This window comes from Podarcis tiliguerta (assembly GCF_965153285.1).
Source record: "Podarcis tiliguerta genome assembly, chromosome: 10".
In the NCBI taxonomy this organism is placed as follows: Eukaryota; Metazoa; Chordata; class Lepidosauria; order Squamata; family Lacertidae; genus Podarcis; species Podarcis tiliguerta.
Window position 1 is genome coordinate 54,562,506 of NC_139543.1, and position 18,944 is coordinate 54,581,449.

General features: G+C 40.9%; 1 protein-coding gene across 14 annotated transcripts in view; it reads right to left on the reverse strand.

The window, feature by feature from the left end:
* The window catches only part of FGD4 (FYVE, RhoGEF and PH domain containing 4), a gene marked incomplete at its 5' end in the record, with an annotated part of 107,341 nt that overhangs the window by 16,240 nt on the left and 72,157 nt on the right, over nucleotides 1-18,944 (reverse strand). For 8 of the 14 annotated variants that reach the window (XR_014502538.1, XR_014502539.1, XM_083401449.1 and 5 more), the window contains 8 exons: nucleotides 2,931-3,077; nucleotides 3,669-3,727; nucleotides 5,541-5,679; nucleotides 7,560-7,716; nucleotides 8,845-8,990; nucleotides 10,754-10,843; nucleotides 13,773-14,250; nucleotides 17,448-17,628. Coding sequence is in view for 11 of the 14 variants with exons in the window: in XM_083401449.1 (XP_083257575.1) it covers nucleotides 2,931-3,077; nucleotides 3,669-3,727; nucleotides 5,541-5,679; nucleotides 7,560-7,716; nucleotides 8,845-8,990; nucleotides 10,754-10,843; nucleotides 13,773-14,250; nucleotides 17,448-17,628 (1,397 nt within the window). The remainder of the gene's footprint in view (nucleotides 1-2,930; nucleotides 3,078-3,668; nucleotides 3,728-5,540; nucleotides 5,680-7,559; nucleotides 7,717-8,844; nucleotides 8,991-10,753; nucleotides 10,844-13,772; nucleotides 14,251-17,447; nucleotides 17,629-18,944) is intronic. The other 6 variants (XR_014502540.1, XM_083401450.1, XM_083401451.1 and 3 more) reach the window with 1 other exon arrangement.

Here is an 18,944-nt window from a genome sequence, read left to right on the forward strand (position 1 = left end):
GACAAACCTCTCTTGCATAAAAGGCTTGAAAAAGGTAGAGGAGCTTAAACAGCATACACAACAAAAAAGGAATGTTCAGAAGTGTGGTATAGAGGAGTTCGGTCAAGTTATCAATAATAAGGTCAAACATCTCACAGTGTTCACCATATTCCACACAGTAAGCACAACGTTCAATATGCTTTCAGAAAGAAATGCTAAATTTTCCAATGTACTAAATTAGAGGAACTTTTTACAAATTACATCAAACACTCATATTATAGCTGCCGCCTTCTGCTATGTCTTTTGCATTTCAAAAACTGCTTACATTTAAAATGTAAGGGAGGAGAGATGTGGGGGTAGGAAGCTAATTTAGAGTTCAGAAAAGTGTTGTGCTCTTCCCGCGCTTGAAGCATGTAGTCAGCACTCAAGAATGAAGGTAAACACACATTCACACAGATGGGCAACCCCGAAGGAAGACATGAGGAATGTGCAAAATAGATGAGGTACCCATGTGTATTTATTGCAGAAAGAAGCCTGCCACGCAGTAACTTTGACCTATTAAAGGTAAAGGTACCCCTGCCCGTACGGGCCAGTCTTGACAGACTCTAGGGTTGTGCGCCCATCTCACTTAAGAGGCCGGGGGCCAGCGCTGTCCGGAGACACTTCCGGGTCACATGGCCAGCGTGACATCGAGCCGCACACGGAAACGCTGTTTACCTTCCCGCTAGTAAGCGGTCCCTATTTATCTACTTGCACCTGGGAGTGCTTTCGAACTGCTAGGTTGGCAGGCGCTGGGACCGAACAACGGGAGCGCACCCCACCGCGGGGATTCGAACCGCCGACCTTTCGATTGGCAAGCCCTAGGCGCTGAGGCTTTTACCCACAGCGCCACCCGCGTCCCTAACTTTGACCTATTAAGGACAGCCAAATGCACACTAGGTTGATCACTGTTCCATCAATTAATTTGAAATCTTCATTGTTTGGGACTGAGTTTTTTAAGTTGTTATTAAGCTCTCAACATCAATCAGCAGTGGGCAAAGGTGTTTGGAAGAGCTATTGTACAGCTGGGTAAGTGTAGGTGGCTTCCTAAAGCAAAAGGCAGAACAAGATGGCATTTGCTGCTGCTGCTGCTGCTGCTGCTGCCATTATTGCTGCTCTTGCTGGCTGTCTCTGTTCTACAAAATGCCACAACTCCCTGCTATGCACAGCAATTTATCCAGTCAGCTGTGTTTATGAGAAATGTATTTGCACACATTCACGTTTCACGACATGGCAGCAATTGCCCCACCAGAGCAAGAGAACACAGTAGTGGCAGCAGTTAAGGCAGGAAGCAGCTGGGTAGCAAGGGGGGGGGGAGTAAAGCAAACACGATAACATATGTTTCCAGCGTGGCAAAACATTCTAGGGTTAAATAGTTGTATGCAGCACTTCTCCATAAAGGCTTATTGAATCGCCAACTTAATTTTTTTTAGAAGCCTAGCCCATCTACAGTTATAAATTTTAGGGAAGTTTTTAATATTTAATGCTGTATTGTTTTTAACACTCGATTGGAAGCCGCCCAGAGTGGCTGGGGAAACTCAGCCAGATGGGCGGGGTATAAATAATAAATTATTATTATTATTATTATTATTATTATTATTATTGCTGCAATCTTCATATGTATTGTTGAAACCACTGGTAATGAAATCTAACTACTTCCAAGGATGCAAAAGAAAAGCTAGTTTATTTGTACCCTACCGTTCCACATGCTTCTTAAAACCAATGCTGCAATGAATGCCAGTTGCAAACACTAGTTTATTAAGTAGCTGGCATGTATTTTAATAGAGGGTAATATTCTGTGCCAACTTGAACTTCCCAAAACGAATGACGTTTTGACAACTACATTAACACTGGGGGGAAAGAGAGGGCTATTCCTCACATTTCAGATTTTCTTCATGCTGCATGGATTAACATATAAAACAGGCCTCAGAATTATGCTTGCTTGCTGGAATTAAAACTATTAACATATTCGGTTATTAATGATCAAACAAACCAGCAGCTCACTGAAAGGACATTTCATAGATAAATTACTTTAGTGGGTTGGTGTATGTAAGGGGCCTGGGATTCAGTAACACTGACTTGAAGCTCTCTCTTTTTATCTCTTGAGTATACTTACTATAAAATGGCTTGCAAGGAAGGACTCATTATGGATTAGGCTGAGGGCAGATTAAGTATACATAAGGATTCTCCAGGATCACTTTGATGGTTTAATCCACATCTGTGTCATCTAAAGCTTAAATGTGAAGTTTTTGCCTCATGCAGGCTTTAAACATGCATATCCTTCATACCTGCTTGAAGCGGAATTAATAAATATGCCCATTAGGAGGAGGAGGGCCAGAAAAAAAATGTAAAAATGCATCTCCTCGTTTACAAGGGAAAGAAAAAAACCTGCTCATTTAATGGGTGGAAATGTGTTGCTAGCAGTAACAGAAGGTGCTTGAGCTTCACCAGCAAGGTAAAAAATAATAAATGTATTGTGCCTCCTCAGCCAAATTCACTGAGGCAGTAGAAATACTCCCATCAATCCAGTCTGCAAATTGGGAGGCTCCTTTTCCAAAAAGAATTCAATCCTTGTGTTTTCTGACTTAATAATGGTTTAGTGCTACAACTGAACCAACACAAGCCATTGTTATGCTTACTCATAGTTTTGAAGTTTGCTAGAAGTGGTTAAGAGGGAACCTCATTAACATTAATTCAGATGCAACACTAAACAATGGTTAAGACAAATAAAGGGATAAGAGGAGGGAATTTGTACAGGATGAAGGCATGCTAGTTTGCAAGCATATTTTTTTTCAGAGAACCAGTATTATGTCTGCACCAAACCAACAAAACAGAACATCCACCAAAAGATCAGATTTAGAAATGTTATGCACAGGCTAAAATTAAGTGGGTTGTAAGAAACAAATACTCACTAAGAAAAGGTATCTTTCTTGGGCAGATGTATTACGAGCAGCAAGTTTAAGTATTTGTCCTTCTTTTATGAGTTCATTTGAAGGATTGACAATGTCTTCTTCTTCTCCTAACATTTCATAAACCTCCAACAACTTCTTTAAGTTTTCCTTTTCCATCAAAACAAAATGCGACAACCGTTAGTGCAAGCCACTTGTGATTTTTTTTAATAAAAAAGGTTAAATCGTTAAGAACAAAAACATGCAACTGTTTTAGCAAGAACTGTCCTCTATGAAAATGGGAAGGGGAGGACCATGTATGCTGCTCTGAGCTCCTTGGATGAAAGGTGGGAGATAAATGTAACAAGCTTCATCCAGTAAAACACAAAACCGCTTGATAACAGAGCTGCAATATTTAGCCACTAATTTATTAGAACAATGCATTTTTAAAAACTAATGACTAAAACAGTGACTCCAATTAATTGGCAATGCTTTTAAAAATATTCTTTCCCCAAAACTGCATTTATTCATACAGATTTAATCAGAATATAATACAAACAATTGAATAAGGGTTTTTCCAAGCATGTGACAGCCCTACCTTTCCATTTAAGTTACCTTAAAATGGTTGAATGAGACTTTGGAAAAAGCTAATATAATAGGCTTAATTGCAATCTTTCCTACTTAGAGGCACCCGCCAAATTGCCTGCTTTATCTTCTGATGTGGATTATGCAAATGAAAAAAATCTAACAGAAGTCACTCACCATTTTTCGGATGGCGCTATTAGAGTGACTTGCTGCTGTAGATATTATTTCCAAGGATTCTATAAGAGAAAAATGACCCCCCCCCCAAAGGTTAATTACTAGTGCTATGATACATAAACAGTGGCTTCAAATGCTAACTTGCATGTTTCACTTTTTTATTGCCAACAAATTATAGTGAATTACAAGATTCAGGCTGTAATCCTTTACATACTTACTGGGAGAAAGTCCCACAGAACTCAATGAGACTTACTTATGAGTAGACATGTATAGGATTGTGCCCTCAGTCCAATAAGTTTCCTTAGACTTATGTAAACTTAAAGTAGATAAAGTCAAAACTTGGAGAAGTAAAAAAAAAGACTTTGTGAAGTTGATATAGGTGCCTTAGTCCCTAACTATAAAACAGACACAGGTTTGGTAATATATCTTTTGTTAGAATGAAGCATATGAAGTAAGTTATGGGTGGAACAGTGCTTTAGGACTAGAAACTACAAACTAACAATCAGTTCAAATTGCTATCTGCCCCTCTAGCCACCTCAAAACAAAATCCTTATGAGAATGACATCTTTGCTCATCTCCCCACAACTAAAGAAATCTCTAGAACCCAGTATAAGGCATTGCCTGACCTTCTTTGTATGTACTCCCCCCCCCCGCCGCCCCCGTTGCTTGCATAGTGATGGTGGGGTCCTGAGCACCTCTAGCTTTCCTTCTGTGAAATGTGTATTTTGCATTTATTGCATTTCCAAATGTGCCCCCCAGACCCAAACAGATCAGGGACCCTTGATCTACTTCAACAGCCTATTTTCTACAGCAATGGTGGCCAAACTTGGCCCTCCAGCTGTTAGAATCATAGAATCATAGAGTTGGAAGAGACCACAAGGGCCATCGAGTCCAACCCCCTGCCAAGCAGGAAACACCATCAGAGCACTTCTGACATATGGTTGTCAAGCCTCTGCTTAAAGACCTCCAAAGAAGGAGACTCCACCACACTCCTTGGCAGCAAATTCCACTGTCGAACAGCTCTTACTGTCAGGAAGTTCTTCCTAATGTTTAGGTGGAATCTTCTTTCTTGTAGTTTGGATCCATTGCTCCGTGTCCGCTTCTCTGGAGCAGCAGAAAACAAGCTTACTCCCTCCTCTATGTGACATCCTTTTATATATTTGAACATGGCTATCATATCATATCATGAACATGGCTATCATATCATGTTGTTGGACTACAACTCCCATCATCCCTAGCTAATAGGACCAGTGTCAGGGATGATGGGAACAGCTGGAGGGCCAAGTTTGGCCACCACTGTTCTACAGTAAAGAACCAGATTCCTTTGGGAAGCCAACCCCTCTCCTGTTGCCATTCCCCAGTAAAGGCTATTGAGTGTCTTGCTGCCTCTGAACCTGGTGCCATGAAGACCAATAGCCAGTGAGAGATTTGCACTCCATCAATTTTCCTAATCTCGTTTTAAGCCCTCTAAACTAGAGGCCACCACTGCATCTTGTGGCACCAAATTCTACAAATTAATTATGTGCTGCGTCAAGGATTAATTCCTTTTGTCTGTCCCAAATCTCTTGCTAATCAGCTTTGAATTGTGTTGTTTGTGTGTTCAGAATCTGCACTCCATTTCAGAAAGGAAATTGTGAAAACACAGCATATTTTCATTTGTCCATAAAGTCTGAACAAAGGGGATATAATAAATTTAGTAATAAATTTAGTAAATAAATAAATAAGATAGTATTTAAACAAATTGCTTCTTGTGAAGTGCTGTTCTTTGTTTCCTTTTCTTGGGATAGTTCTGAAATATTAATGGTCCATTCCCCCCCCCCCTTTTACATATTTACTGTGTGATGCTGAATATATAACCCACACAAATGTATTTACTTTCAGCATCCTTCCAGTCTAGAGAATCTTGAGGCAATTTTCTTAGATAGTCCTTCAGAAGCATCTCGTATCTTGGAATGCGCTGCACTGGTTCTAGCATGTGATGTTGCAAGGTGAGATTTCCACAGACTTTCTGCTTCTAAAAAGACAACATACATGTATTGAAACTGAGGGTCCAGAAATGCATCTCTTGCACTCTGCATCCCTTAAAAATACTTTATTTCAGTAACACTCTCTTAGTGATATTGGCAAATGAAAGCAATATATTTCATCCAGGGATTTTATTTAATAATTCAGAAAGCTGATTATTAAATGAAATCCTCAGCGAAATGTGTTGCTTTCATTAAATAATTTAAACCCTTTATACTATCTGTAAACAGACTTTATACTTCCCACTCTTTGTTATCTATTCTAAATCCAAAGGAATATCAAAAGAAAACATAGTCATATAAACCTAGTTTTAAAATATTGTTTTGATAACAGAATTCAAACACTGGGTGATATGCAATTGAAGCATTCTGCTTGTGCAATAGAAATTCCAGGTTTTCTTCTCCTTCACACCACTCCCAGCTCCATGTGTATGATGGGCTGAGGGAAGTGAGATATAATTTTCTCATTCTTTGAGAAAAAGAACACTATGCTTTCTGAAGTCAGTCCGTGTTGTGTGTGTGTACAAACTTGCATTGTGCTGCCCCAGACTAGCTTACTGACCATAAGGTAAACTTGTTGGCGTTATTTCAGATTGTTTTACCAACAAGGCATAGTAAATGTCCTCTTTTAACCGGAAAAATGAAAGTCAGTCGTTTACCAGACAAATGTAAAAAGCTTTCTGACATTTCAGATTGTTTTACCAACAAGGCATAGTAAATGTCCTCTTTTAACCAGAAAAATAAAAGTCAGTCGTTTACCAGACAAATGTAAAAAGCTTTCTGACATTCCCCATTTGTTTCCTAAAGTTCAAAGGATAAAATGCTGAATAGATATGTACTGAATTTCGGACACTTCCATCAGCGCACACAGATACAAGCCAGAGGTACGCTCCTTCTCCCTCCTCTCAACTTCATATACAACTATGAAGCTGTATACGACAAATACCATATTTTTCGCTCTATAGGACGCATTATAGGATGCACCTTGTTTAAGAGGAGGAGAACAAGAAAAAAAAATCTCCCCCTCTCTGCTCAGCGCCCCTTCAGCAAAGCGGCAGGAGAAACGGAGCCACTTCCATTTCTCCTCCCGCTTCGCTGAAGGGGCGCTGCGCAGCTCTCCCTCTCTGCTGAAGCCAAGAGAGTCTTGCTCTCCCGGCTTCAGCGAAAGGAACCCAAAGCCTTTGGAGCGCAGCGCGAGGTCCCACTGTGCTCCAGAGGCTTCAGGCGGCTATCCCTGAAGCCTGGAGACCGAGAGGGGTCAGTGCGCACCGATCCCTCTCGCTCTCCAGGCTTCAGCGAAAGCAACGTGTAGCCTCCGGAGCGCGGAGGGAGCGCTCCCTCTGCGCTTTGAAGGCTTCGCGTTGCTTTCACTGAAGCCAAGGAGCCTGCATTCGCTCCATAGGACATACAAACATTTCCCCTTAATTTTTAGAGGGGGAAAAGTGCGTCCTATAGAGAGAAAAATACGGTACATGATAAGTATTACAATATAAATACTTATTTGGTACACAATGTAGGTATAAGAGACAAGCAGAGTAAACCAAACGGTGCATAATACTATTTCCTTAAAGAAGCCTGGGGTGGGTTCCAATTCACACATGGAATATCACACAGGTAAGCACATACTCATTATCCACTGACAGGTTGCTCCCACTCGGGTACGTAAGTTCACCGTTACATGCATGGATAACTCACATAAATAAAAGGGTAAGAGTGCAAGCCTCTCACATCTGGATCTCCATGTGCCCTCAAAGCACCCATTTTGTTCACCCAACACACTATTATCAAGCAATGAGACAAAAGTGCCGCAGTCACAATCTTGACTGCCAAGAAATTTAGCATGTCACACATACAAACGCGCACACACTACCTGAATTTCTTGAATAATACATTTGAAGACAGGTGATCGCTCAGTCCATGTTTTCACCAATTCCATTGCGTTGTCAAAATTCTTCACATACTCCCCATACATTTTGAGGAAAGGAGCTAGCTTCTGTAGGATGTCACTGATCCTGGGGTTTGTGTCCCTGGACAGACAAAAGAAAGCAGTTATAGAGATAAACATGGGAGGTTGGACAATATGTACTATGGGCACCTCAATTCTGTCAAATATGTATCTTTTGGTTTATTCTGCTTGATAACTACCTTGTGATTGACTTTTTTAAAAAAATAAGAGTATTCCATAAACTAAACAAACAAATTATGTCTCTAACTCACAGCTTGGTCGAGTAACTCTAAGAAAAAAACATGTGTGAAGCACCTCTAATAACCCTACCAAATAAACACTGCAGCTCACCTATTAATATAAAATCCCCATCCAGTAATTTGTTCCAGTATTGGAACTTTCATTTTCAGAGTTGACAAACAATGAGAAAGGAAAACATTCTTTCCCTCCCAAGGCAGGCTGCAAAAGCTGGAACTGTATTACAGTGGTATCTCGGGTTGCAGACACTTCAGGTTACAGACACTTCAGGTTAAAGACTCCGCTAACCCAGAAATAGTACCTCGGGTTAAGAACTTTGTTTCAGGATGAGAACAGAAATCGTACAGCGGCAGCGCAGCAGCAGCAGGAGGCCCCATTAGCTAAAGTGGTGCTTCAGGTTAAGAACAGTTTCAGGTTAAGAACGGACCTCCAGAACGAATTAAGTACTTAACCTGAGGTACCACTATACTTAGATCATGTATAGCTGCCAGTTTTCTAAATACATGCATGGTTCATCTCTCTTGATGCTCCTCTGCCTTGTGACACCCAGTATTTTTGAATAAATGTTAAGTGTGGTGGTGTATTTAAAATACCTGTTTTACGAAGAGGTTAAATATATCTTATACCGGGCATAGGCAAACTTGGCCCTCCAGATGTTTTGGCGCTACAACTCCCATCATCCTTAGCTAACAGGACCAGTGGTCAGGGATAATGGGAATTGTAGTCCCAAAACAACTGGAGGGCCGAGTTTGCTTATGCCTGTCTTATACATTTCTGGACATCTCATAGGAAATCATTCTGTGTTCTCTGACATTTCAAGACTATAATGGATCCCAATACTACAAAAACAACTTGCCAATTTATAATAGAATCATAGAACCTCCTACAGGCACAGATAACATTCACATGGTCTTTCACAGAGTACTATCTCCCAGTAATCTGCACTGCTTACCATTCTTGCATTCTTTTCTCAAGCTCTGGCAGCAAGAATTGACTGTGAAACTGATTAATGGATGAAATATTGGAAAATATTTTATTAACAACTTCAGCAGGAAATGAGCCCCTGTTAGCTTCATCCATCAATTTACAATAAAACTCCTGCAATGGATAAGAAGGGGAAAGACAGTCAGCCACAAAACACTGCAAGCAGGCACTCGGCAAACAAAAGTTTGCAGCCAATTTGCAGCCAATTAAAAATGTCAATTTATTATAACGACCTCCTTCCTCTTTCATAATACCACCAGAACTATCTTGCCATTAATCACACTTCCTTGCAAAAAAAGCAGCAGCAGCAAAACGAAGCAAACAGAATGATCCTCAAGTCAACATTTTACTAGTTAAGATTCTAGGCAGTCTGCTGCATTTCATTTGTTTCTCCTTTTCTGCTGCCAAGGGGCAAAGGGCTTGAGGGAGTAAGGCTCATTATGCTGACTTGAACCTGCCAGCTGAATCTTTGGCTGTAGGATTCTAGTATGAATTTTAATTAAAGGTCTGTTTGCTTCCTACACCTTTTAATCATATTATTTGCTTAACTTGTTAGCAAAGTCGTTTCTCAGAAAACTGAAGGCAGTTGCGCATGCATTAGTGCAGCCAACAGATGTAGTAAGATGTTAGCAGTCAACAGAACCTGAGCAGCAAGCAATTTAAAGCTAATAAGAGGTGTCAAGCTTCTTCTCCAAGAAAGGTAGCTATGTAGAGCTTCCTCTGTTTCATATTCAAATGGGAAATTCAGGATAAGCCAATAAGAAAAATGGGCCTCTTTGAAGAAAGCTGAAGCTATGATCCAATGAAAGGGAGGTAAATTAACCATGCAGTGAGTAAAGATGAGGAACATTCTCAGCAGACAGGCAATATATGATGAAAAATGTGGAGGCATTGGGAACAGAAGTGTTTTATTGCAATATTGGAGGGGGGGGGCAGTACAGTACATTGAATCAGAACAGCAGAATCAGAGCTCGTGGGTTGTGTGACATTTACATGGCAAACAGAATATTTTTCTGTGCCACCTCCACAGAGTCCATAATTCCAACAGAAGTATGAGTAATTCCTAGTCATTTCAATTAATTCATTAGTCATCATTTAAATGGATTTTTTTCCCATTTGTAATTTGTAAATGTCAGTAGTGACCAATGCCAAATACTTTTCCTGGCCAAACTGCAGGGTGGGCGAAGAACCAAGCCTTTATTGAGCAAAGGAAAGAATTGATTTTGCATGTCTTCATGGCAATAGATCTAAAGCATAGCAATAGGTTCAGGATTTTCTAAAGGTGTTGGTGGTGCTTTCTGAGATTGCTAAAAGATAGTGGGGTGGAGAAGGGCCATAGCTCAATAGAGGAGCATTCATTCTGCATGCAATGATCCCATGTTCATCTCCAGGGAGGTCTGGAAATGTTACCTATCTGAAATGCTAGAGAGCCACTACCAGTCACTGGGGGCAATACTGAACGAGATGGACTCGTGATCTGACTCCTATGTTCCTACATCACTGCTGCAGTCCCAGTTACCATGGTCTGCGGGCAAGAGAAGAAGATACACAGAAAGAAATTGTGTAGAATATGTGTGTGACGGTAGGAGATACATGCAAATTCATAAAGACAAAGGGTGGAACTACAACTACAAGCAAGCAAACATGCAAATATTATTTTGAAGCCATCCACTGGTTAATTTAATAAGTTGATTTAGTGGTCAAAGCAGGTTTCCCATGCTAATGTAAGAGTTTCCTCTTATATTAGCTAGAAACAGCATTTCAGAAAGAAAGAAAAGAAAGAGAGAGAGAGAGAGAGAGAGAGAGAGAGAAAGAAAAAGAAAGAAAGAAAGAAAGAAAGAAAGAGAAAGAAAGAAAGAAAGAAATGCCACTCTTACCTGATCCAAGAGAGCAAGTCGGCAGACGTAAGCTCTTTCTGTGTGCAAAAGCTCATTGGCAATATTGTAACATTTCTGTTCATTTGTCTCCTGGAAATGCAGACAATTTTCAGAATGAAGAAATTGCAATATAATTACTGAATTTTTCCTGCAATTGCAGCTTTTGCATTTATCGAACAAGGGTTCTCTCCCCCTTCACCCAATTCAAGTCATAGAAAATTGGGAGGGCCAAAGTGTGAGAAACTAAGAACCTCTGCCTCCAGATTGGTAAACTAAAGACGGCTGCATTGGCTTAGATATAAACCAGGCATGAGAAGCCTTCAAAATTCTTCTAATTATTGCATTTCCTATGAATGGTTTTTCTTTCAAGCACATTAGATGCAATGTTGGGTGTGCTGCTGTATCCTGCTTTCAAGCATTAAGACAGGAGTGACTAATCAATGGCCTTACAGATGTCGCTAGACTACAGCTCCCACAATCCACTGGCCAGCCTAGCTTTGGCTGATGTAGTTGTGGTACAACATCTTGTAGTCCAGCCCTTCCTTAAGGGCTCGGCACACATGGTCCTTGGCTGTGAATCCAGGAAGGCCTGCTTCCTGCCCTGCAGGCCTTTCCCCACCTGGGCTGGGAGGGTTGGGCCTAACTGACTAAATGAGGCTGCTGAACAGATTCTTGGGTTGGGGAATTGTTTAGGTGTGTGTGGTTTTTTTTTTGGGGGGGGGGTTCTTTTGTTTCCGGTATTAACTTTTTGTATCTTTATTTTAGATCTTATTTAGTCATGTGGAAATTGTTTAATTCGGTTGTGATTTTTTCTATGTTTTATTTGTTGTTTATGACTTCTTTTGTTATGTTTGTAATTATGTATTTTTTTCATGTTGTAAACAGCCTTGAGCATGGTTTTAACTATGGAAAGATGGCATACAAATAAAATTATGTACGTATGTATGTATGTATGTACTCTGCTATGCAAGGAAACTAGCCAGTTGAATGAGATTATGAGATTCCAGAGCACATAGGTTTAAATAACACTGCACTTAGCAGCATTCTACCCATGGTCTACCCATGCACTCTACCCATGTTCTACCCATGGTAGAAGGGTAGGATATCTAAAAGTCATGAATTCTGTTTTTTCTACACAAGTTATGTAATACTTTAATTGCAAGATGGTCTACAGGAAAAACAGTATTCTCTGAACTCTCCCTAATTCTAATAGTGCCTTAAAAATAATGGCTTGTTGTGTGAGGAAACTTTTAAAAAGGGAACAATCAAGTGAAAGCAGAACATTAAGTCTAAAATTAGTCCTGGCATTTCACTAAACAAAAAACAGGGAGCATGGATTCTATATGCAGAACACTGGAAGAGGGGTCATCAGGGACACATTTCAGGCAGGAAAAAACACAGTAAGGGAGTGAAGCCAGCCAGTGAGAGATGCTGCCTAGGAAGAGTCCAGATACTCCAGGACTGCCTCCCCCCCCCCCCAAAAAAATCCTGAGGTTCTAGTTCTTTCCAAAGCATTCCTTTTCTTCCCTATGTTTCTAGTCCATTTTGAAAGCTGGATTTGATAGATCTGCAACTGGCCAGGAACTCAAGAGTGCTGACCAGGATTAGGGAATGCTCAACTCCAAAGAGAAGCCCACCTTAACATAATTTTTTTTTAATACAGTGGTACCTCGGGTTACATACGCTTCAGGTTACACACTCTGCTAACTCAGAAATAGTGCTTCAGGTTAAGAACTTTGCTTCAGGATAAGAACAGAAATCGTGCTCCGGCGGCGCGGCGGCAGCAGGAGGCCCCAATAGCTAAAGTGGTGCTTCAGGCTAAGAACAGTTTCAGGTTAAGAACGGACCTCCGGAAGTACTTAACCCGAGGTACCACTGCACTCTGTACAAATCACAGCAGGATCTCACAGCATGGAATAATGAATATCACAGCAGCTGCCATTCTTCTGCTTTACTCTTTTTGTATTACAGAATGTCCAGAAACTCCTTGCTACTTACGTCTGTTGGGTGCCCTTTACCCATTGTAGCCCCTCTGAGGGAGACCATGGGTGTGTCATTTCCCAGTGCGCTGAGAATTCCAGGGAAAGGACCCATAGGAATGACCCTGTCCATAAGGTCACACTCTATTAAACTAAATGTTACAGCTGAACTATGGCAATAACCCACAGAAAAACTGCTCCCACTGGGGTGTTGCAACATGTAAAGGCCACATGTCATAACATGAGTTCATCATCCAGAAGGTGAGAAGGCTCATACTGAACGGCTTTTCCTTCCGTTACCTTCTCCAGATGTGTGCCCATTTACTTCCTGTATGTTCTTGTACTACCACCCTGTTGTCTCTGCCTTTTCCTGTAAATTACTGTCAACACCCTTTTCATAACTGGGATGTCCTTCCTGCAGTCGTTGGCATTTGGCTCGTTTTACTAATGAGGACACTCATAAAGAGGAAAAGAACTGTTCCAGCTGTTCTGCTGAATGTAAAAGCCCTTCAGTGTCTGAGACCACACTGTGTAGACTGAAGTGTCCACACAATCAGGAAGTCTGTGTTCAGAGCCAGAACCTTCCTTTGCAGGAAAGCCCTCCAGGCAATCTCCCTCAACAGCTTCCATATCCAAGAGATACCACTGGTATTGCCTCTCTGATCTACATCTACAATATTGATTCCTTCAGAACTTTTGCCTTGTATAAATGGAATGTGGTCTCCAACAGAAACTGACAAAAAAGATACATAGATTTTGTGTTGGTGTGTGTATATTGTATCTATGTTAAAAGGGGGAAGATACTTAAAATTTCAGTCGTTTGAAGGCAGTCTAGTTAAGTGTTATTGTTGAATTTCTTCGTTCCTTTGATATACTGTTCATGCTGTAGAGTGGTCTAAAAAGCATTAGGGATACAGCTATCAGATTTGAATGCAAATGCAAATGGTATGTATGGCCTTCAGAGGCCTATATATTTCAATAATGCAGAAGGTACATTTTGTTTTTATAGCCTGCATTTCTTTATAAGCTGCTTGCCTTACCTTTGTCTCCACATGCGAGTCTTGCTTATTGTGCTCCTCAATCTGCTTGTTCTTTGTATTGGTAATCATTTCTACACTTTCTTTTCCCGATGGAAATAACGTGTTCACACTTGGAGTCTGGCAACAGCTATTGATTGTTTGCCCTTTGCAGGCTGCTGTAGTTTGCAATGCGTCTGTACTAATGTTCTCTCGTTCTCCATTTACCAAGCTGCTGTCAAATGATGCATTTTGAATGGCCCTACTCGCATTATGAACCGGCAATGTGCTGTCCCTGCAGTCCAACTGGTTCTGTGCTACTTCTCCATTGGCTGTGCGATTCTGTACATCCTGAGAGTGATCTGTACTATATCCCTGCTTCTGTAGTGGGTGTTGGGTGAGGAATTTTGGCTGAGGTGCTGGTGCTGGCCCATGCTTTCCTTGAGATTTAGCAACATTTAGAACAGAGGATTCTTTCTTCAGCTCACTAGGAATGGATGGGCTAAAGAGAATAAAAGACAGTGAAAACTAATTCATATTACATGAACAATTTATGTGAATAGAACAACTTCCTAGCCTCTTTGCAAAAAAAAAAAAAAAAGCAGTATCAGTAGAGCAATGTTAAACAAAGTTGAGTCAAAAATTTGCACAGAGAATGGTGAGCATCGTTTCAGAGGCTAAGAATGGCTACAAACCTATTCATGCTTACTTAGGACTTGCTTGGTAAAACGTGTGGCTAAAACCCATTGAAGTCAACATACTACAGTCAGTGCTATTTGCTGCTTACTAAGGCTTACATCACATGCGTTTTTTAAGACTGGGTGCAGCCAAAGCAAACACAAAGTGGCCGGGATTTTTTTACAACTAATAAAGGTAAAGGTGAGAGAATCTGAACTTTTCCTGAGTCTACTGCTCTTCTCCCAGCCAACTGATTCCCCATATCAGAGCTCAGGTTGGAGAAAATGAAATTGGGAATGAAGTCAAGCACCATCCCACCCTCTACTTTGCTACATCGCACAAAGATATGACTATTAAAAAATACAACATTCTTCGACATGAAATGCAGCCTTACTGCACTTCTTCCCACTGTGTACTTCAATGTTTCCTTGCTACCTACATTAAACAAACATCAATAGATCTTGCTGAAGCACTGAATTATTTGTTTGGATTTTTCTCTATGGATTATTATGAACACATTGAAAAAGAACACAAAGCCTTGCATTGTTTACTCTGTCAGACAGTGACTCTCCAAAGTCTCAAGCCGATGTCTTTCCCAGCACCTGTTACCTAACCCTTTTAATGGGAGAGGACGAGGATTGAACCTTGAACCTTCTGCATACAAAGTGTGTGCTCTTCCACTGTGCACTGGCCTCTCCCCATATAAGTGTTTGTTTACCTTACATTGTTATGCTGTATCTTTCCATCAGGGTCAGAAATTGGAGAGGTGGGGTGAAGGGAGACGATAGTTACAGAACAAACATCATAAAGTCTACTTTTTCAAATTCAGGGTTAGAGAAGCAGATGTTGCTCAGCTACAACTCGCATCAACCCTGATCACTGGCCGTGATAGCTGGGACTGATGGGAGTTGGAGTTCAACAGCACCTGGAGCACTGAAGTTTCCTAGCCCTACATTACACAAACTGCCAATGTAGCAATGCCCTAATGTTTGCCCAAGCTTTGTTATTTTCTTTTGGCATGTGCCTTCACCATTCCTCCAAACTCCACTTTATTTATTCCATTGCGATTGTTCAGAGTGAGACTGTATGCACCACTGATGTTCTATTCCTCAGCTTTTCGAACATGCAAACCATTTAAAAGTGATCATTGTGAAAGGATCACCTTTCCCCTTTTCCACCAAAGTATTTTGAGTGTTATCTCTTCCCACACCAGCCATGTTCTCTCTCCTTGCACCTGGGCTCACTCCCTCACTGCAACTCTCTTTCTTGAAATCCTACCACCTTGCATAAAAGCCCACGCTTACCTCTCATTTTTCCTCCTTCAATATACCACTTCAGCTGGATTTTTCTAAAAAATGAAATTTTTTTGCTGTGTACTTTGGTAGCTCCCTGAAAACTTCTATACTTTGCTTTCTTCCTTGGTTCATTTTTAGCACCTGGTGCATCCACTCAAAGATTATCCACCAAGGTGCATATCTCTCTTCTTTTTTTAGCATAACCTAGCAACACTCCATACTTCAGAACAGAGCCCACCTCCACAGGTACACCATCTTCTTCTCACAGCCAGCTTTTGTGTGTGTGGCATGCTTAAGGCACAGTCGCTGGTACCTATAGCCATTCTGCTCCAAGCAAGCCAGTACCTGGATGGGAGACCACCTGGGAAGCTTGGATGCTGCAGGCAAGACATGCCACCTTTTTATCCCCAGCCAGCTGCCTAAGAAAGCTGGCTGGGGATAAAATGGCTTAGAAGCGAAGGGTCCAAAGGGCTACAGGTCCTGATGGGAGGATACAGGTTTGAATGACTCATATTCACACTAGTTTTAAGAATTGTAACTTTAAGAACTGGTGTCTGGGAGTGGATTCCCAGTAAAATTTGAAAGTCTATTCCGAGTTATTGAAGCAGTATATGATAAAAGCAATTCTGTTATGGTTACTTTTTAAATACTTTTTTTACACTAGTTTACAAACTAAGATTTACAATCTGATACAAATAGTATCACATCCTCGTTTCTGAATCTTTCTATAATAATGTACAGTGGTACCTCGGTTTACAAACTTAATCTGTTCTGGAAGTCAGTTCTTAAACCGAAACCATTCTTTAAACCAAGGCGCGCTTTCCCTAATGAGGCCCTCCGCCGCTGGTGCCCTTCGACTGTTCAGCATCCATTCTTAGACCGAGGTAAAGTTCGCAAACCGGGGCACTACTTCCGGTTTTGCGGAGTTTGTAAACCAAATCATTGGTAAACAGGGCTGTTCTTAAACTGAGGTACCACTGTACAGTAAACACACATTTAACTTGTGCACATTCAGCTTTACGAGCTTGACAAAAAATTATATATAAAGGGGGTGGGCATCCAGGGGAAAGACTTTGGCAATTCCACATTCCACTGTACCCAATGTGTTCTGACTATACACAATTTTGGATTTAGGGGCAATCCTCAGAACATAAGCCACATCTAAGTTGTGAAATCCCTCTTCACAAATATTGGTAACTGTTCTGGTATTTTAAATATGGTTATGGGTTCCATAACTGAAACTGTGTTGTTTATATAATAATTGATCCTCATTGTCATGGGAAATCAAATCTGGACAACTGTTTGAGTGTGAGTGTTTAATGGAGCAGAAGCATGAGTGACAGCAGCCAAGTGTGGTGGCATGGTGGACGGAATCAGAGTGACAGATGGAGAGTGTGGAGAAAGACTGTAAGAGAGTTAGACTGCCCTATCTAAAGGAACGGAATGCAAGCCTTTGACATCCATAACCAATATATAGGCCCATTTACTTGACTAGCAAGAAGATACTTGGTGTGCAGAATGAACAAGTTGGCCCAATATAAAGGAAAGACTAAGGAATAATATATAGCCTTAAGAAACATATCAGCTTCCCAATTTTGCATTTCACTAGAACGCAACCATCCATCTATGCTGTAAAAGTGGAGCACACACCAGTTCCTCATTCATTGTCACTTATGCTTCTTTTAATCTGTACCCTTTTGAATAAAAATGAAACAAACTTGTTTACCTGCCTCCTTCAAAATGACTGATGAGATCAGACACTTTACTAGTTTTTTCTTTAGATACACAAGAAGAGGTAGGTGTAACTTCCTCCATTCTTGGCTTCGTAGAATGTAAAGCTTTATGCCTGGGGGTTTGGTGGGCAATGGATGACTGTGAATTCTGCAGATGTAATGGCTTTGGAGGCACTGTGAAGAAAAAGGAACATACTATACTGTATTTTGCATTTGGAGGCATTTCATATATCAAAGCTGTTCAACACTGTGACTCCCGGAAAGGCCTAAGGGATTCTTAAAACCCTTTCCAAAACCACCAGATTTCCTAGATTACAGTTTTTTGATTTTCATGAAAGCTCTGCTATTATTATAAACACAAAAACTGTACTCTGTACTCCCTGCCTTAACTCTACTCTTTTCAGTGCCTGCCCAGATATGTAGAAGGTTTACATTTTTAGCTGATCACTGGTTTTAATTATTATTTAAATGTTTTTAATAGCTCTTTTTACTGGTAATTTTATTGTTTCATTCTTTCTGGTTTGTGGGTGTTTTTGTTGTTTTATATAATCAAGTGATATATAAATTATATGAAAATAAATAAATACAGGCAACTCCCCACTTGTGCGTGATCAGCACATGCGCTCCCATTGACACACATGCTGTTTTCAGCATTGAAAGGGGACGGGGTGGAACAGGGGGATCCCAGTGATGCATGGGGTGGCCAGGAACAGAACCCCCGTACAATTGGGGTAAATGTAAATAAATGCTGTACTCTGTCTATTCTCTCTCTCTCTCTCTCTCTCTCTCACACACACACACACACACACATAACATCTTCTTAGGTACTTAAGCAAGATCTGCCTCATGTCCAGCCTCCACAACTTCATCAAGAGATGTATAACTAATGACCACAGTAGCAAGGCTAATTCACAAAGCCCACAGATGATTTGATACTGTAAAATAATGTTCTGGAACGTCCTACAGCTGAAGCAGCTCCAGGTTTTTGCGAGCCTTTCGGCAAGAGGTCATCGATGGACCCTCTTTGGCCCCTCCTCTTCTAGCCACAACTCTTTGACTTCTCTGCCTTTGTACTAAAATGTGCCTTGTCCAACAATTTCTTTCAAAATTATCTCAATGCCATGTACAAAACTCTCCCTGGCCTGCAATCCAAAATTCGCCAGAGAGCAACTCCTTCTGTACATAGTACATAGGCTTGCATAAGACGATGGGAATGAATGAAGAAGACCCCACCTCAGAGCCCATCTCTGCTATGAAATGGGAACATAGGAAGCTGTCATACAAAAACCAGACCATTGGTCTATCTAGCTCAGCATTAACTACACTGACTGGCAGTGACACTCCAGAATTTCGGGCAAGGGACATATCCAGCCCTAGCTGCAGGTGCCAGTCCACTGAACCTGGGAATTTCTGCATGCAAGGCAGATGCTCTACAGCCCTTTCCAATTTACTAGGTGATCTTAGGTAAGCCATCCTCTCAGCCTCTGCAT